The sequence below is a fragment of the Atta cephalotes genome, assembly GCF_000143395.1.
Source record: "Atta cephalotes unplaced genomic scaffold scaffold01750, whole genome shotgun sequence".
In the NCBI taxonomy this organism is placed as follows: Eukaryota; Metazoa; Arthropoda; class Insecta; order Hymenoptera; family Formicidae; genus Atta; species Atta cephalotes.
In genome coordinates, this window is record NW_012131814.1 from 634 (window position 1) to 2659 (window position 2026).

General features: G+C 33.7%; 1 protein-coding gene across 1 annotated transcript; it reads left to right on the forward strand.

Annotated features, from left to right (window-relative positions):
* Positions 1-442: 442 nt before the first annotated feature.
* Positions 443-1687, forward strand: LOC105625467 (tropomyosin-1; the record flags this gene model as incomplete). The annotated part of the gene is made up of 5 exons (XM_012206796.1): positions 443-576; positions 639-827; positions 912-987; positions 1085-1217; positions 1308-1687. Coding segments are annotated over 5 exons (615 nt in total), but the record flags the coding sequence as incomplete, so codon positions are not given.
* Positions 1688-2026: the final 339 nt, after the last annotated feature.

The following is a 2026-nucleotide window of genomic DNA, read 5'->3' on the forward strand; positions in this document are numbered from 1 at the left end:
TGATATGCTCCTTTATTATAAAAATTTTAAATAGAGTAATTATTTAAAAATAGACATTTCAGCTGGATATATTATATTTTTTTATTTACGTCGCCTAAATGATGTTATTCCTTCATGTGCCAATTACTGCGAGAACATATTCCTGAACTAAAAATAAACATAACAGTAATATATTATTCATTATTGTACATACATTAATTGCTATTGCTTCATATTTTATATTAGAGATGGAAATCATTACTTTTACTGTTATTTTCTATAATAATGATTTAGTAATGATGTTGCAATTTTTTACGATATTATTAAATCATTATTATAAAAAAATAATGATAAAAAGTAATGACGTTACGTATTTCCCATTCTTGTTTTATATATTATTGAATATTGATAAATAGAAAAAGCAATATATTGTACGAATTCCTTGTATATTCAATTTTTCTAGGCTGAATCTGAGGTTGCTGCTCTTAATCGTAAAGTCCAACTTATCGAGGAGGATCTCGAGCGCTCGGAGGAACGATTGAACACCGCGACCGCTAAACTGACTGAAGCTTCACAGGCTGCCGACGAATCTAGCCGGTAATTGAACAACTTAATCAATCTACATATACCACATTATGAAATATGATATACAATTGCAGTATGTGCAAAGTATTGGAAAACCGTGCGCAACAAGATGAGGAGAGAATGGACCAATTGACGAATCAATTGAAGGAGGCCCGCCTGCTTGCGGAAGATGCTGATGGAAAATCTGATGAAGTGTCGCGCAAGCTGGCCTTCGTTGAAGACGAGCTCGAAGTCGCAGAGGATCGTGTGAAATCCGGCGAAGCGTAAGTGCCAAATTATTTCACTTAACGCCTAAACAAGTAAAACCCAGTATTTTTATAAGTTATCTATTTTCTGCTTTCTCTTAGCAAAATCATGGAGCTGGAAGAGGAATTGAAAGTCGTCGGTAACAGCTTGAAATCTTTGGAGGTCTCTGAGGAAAAGGTATGATTCTTAAGTATGAACAATAAATATTACATATATATAATTAATAAAAATGAATTATTTAAAATTCAATTTAAATGCCCATTTTTATTTTTAGGCTAATCAACGAGTCGAAGAATTCAAACGCCAATTGAAGACTTTGACAGTCAAATTGAAGGAGGCCGAAGCTCGCGCCGAATTCGCCGAGAAGACCGTTAAAAAACTTCAGAAGGAGGTGGATAGGCTCGAGGGTAAGTTCCATATGTTATATTTAAAATATTTAAATGTAATAGAAATATTTCTTGTCTCAAATGAAAATAAAAAATTATCTTGCACTTTAGATGAATTGGGCATCAACAAGGATAGATACAAGTCGTTGGCTGACGAAATGGATTCGACGTTCGCCGAATTGGCAGGATATTAGATTATTTTATCTATGTTTTATGCCTAATAATCTTCTTGTCGAAAAATCAACATTCTGTATTTCTGCGAACTGTTATTGAGTATGAAGTCGATTCGATTGAGAAAAAGGGGAGACATGGTTGAAGTCATGCCTTGGACATGATACACATGCTGCACTCACGTCCTTTGTAATTAATATTGTTATTATAATAGAATTATCGACGTGACCAAGTAATTAATTCTAATTAATTCTACTCTGTTACATTATTGTACAAAAAATTGAGGGACATTCAATAAACAGTAACATTAATTCAATTTAAAGCGTATTTCTGCTCCAAACGATCAAGCAATACTTTTATAGATAGCGCGATATATTTTCCTATTTAATTCTATTGTTTTGTATACTGATACAGTCAAAATATTACGGTGATTTCTCATCTCACTACGTAGCTTTCTCATCTCTCTTTCATGCAGAAATAAAAAGATAAATACTTTTAAATAAATTGAAAGCAATATATATGTATAAATACACACACGCACGCACACACACACACACACACACACACACACACACACACACACACACACACACACACACACACACACACACACACACACACACACACACACACACACACACACACACACACACACACAC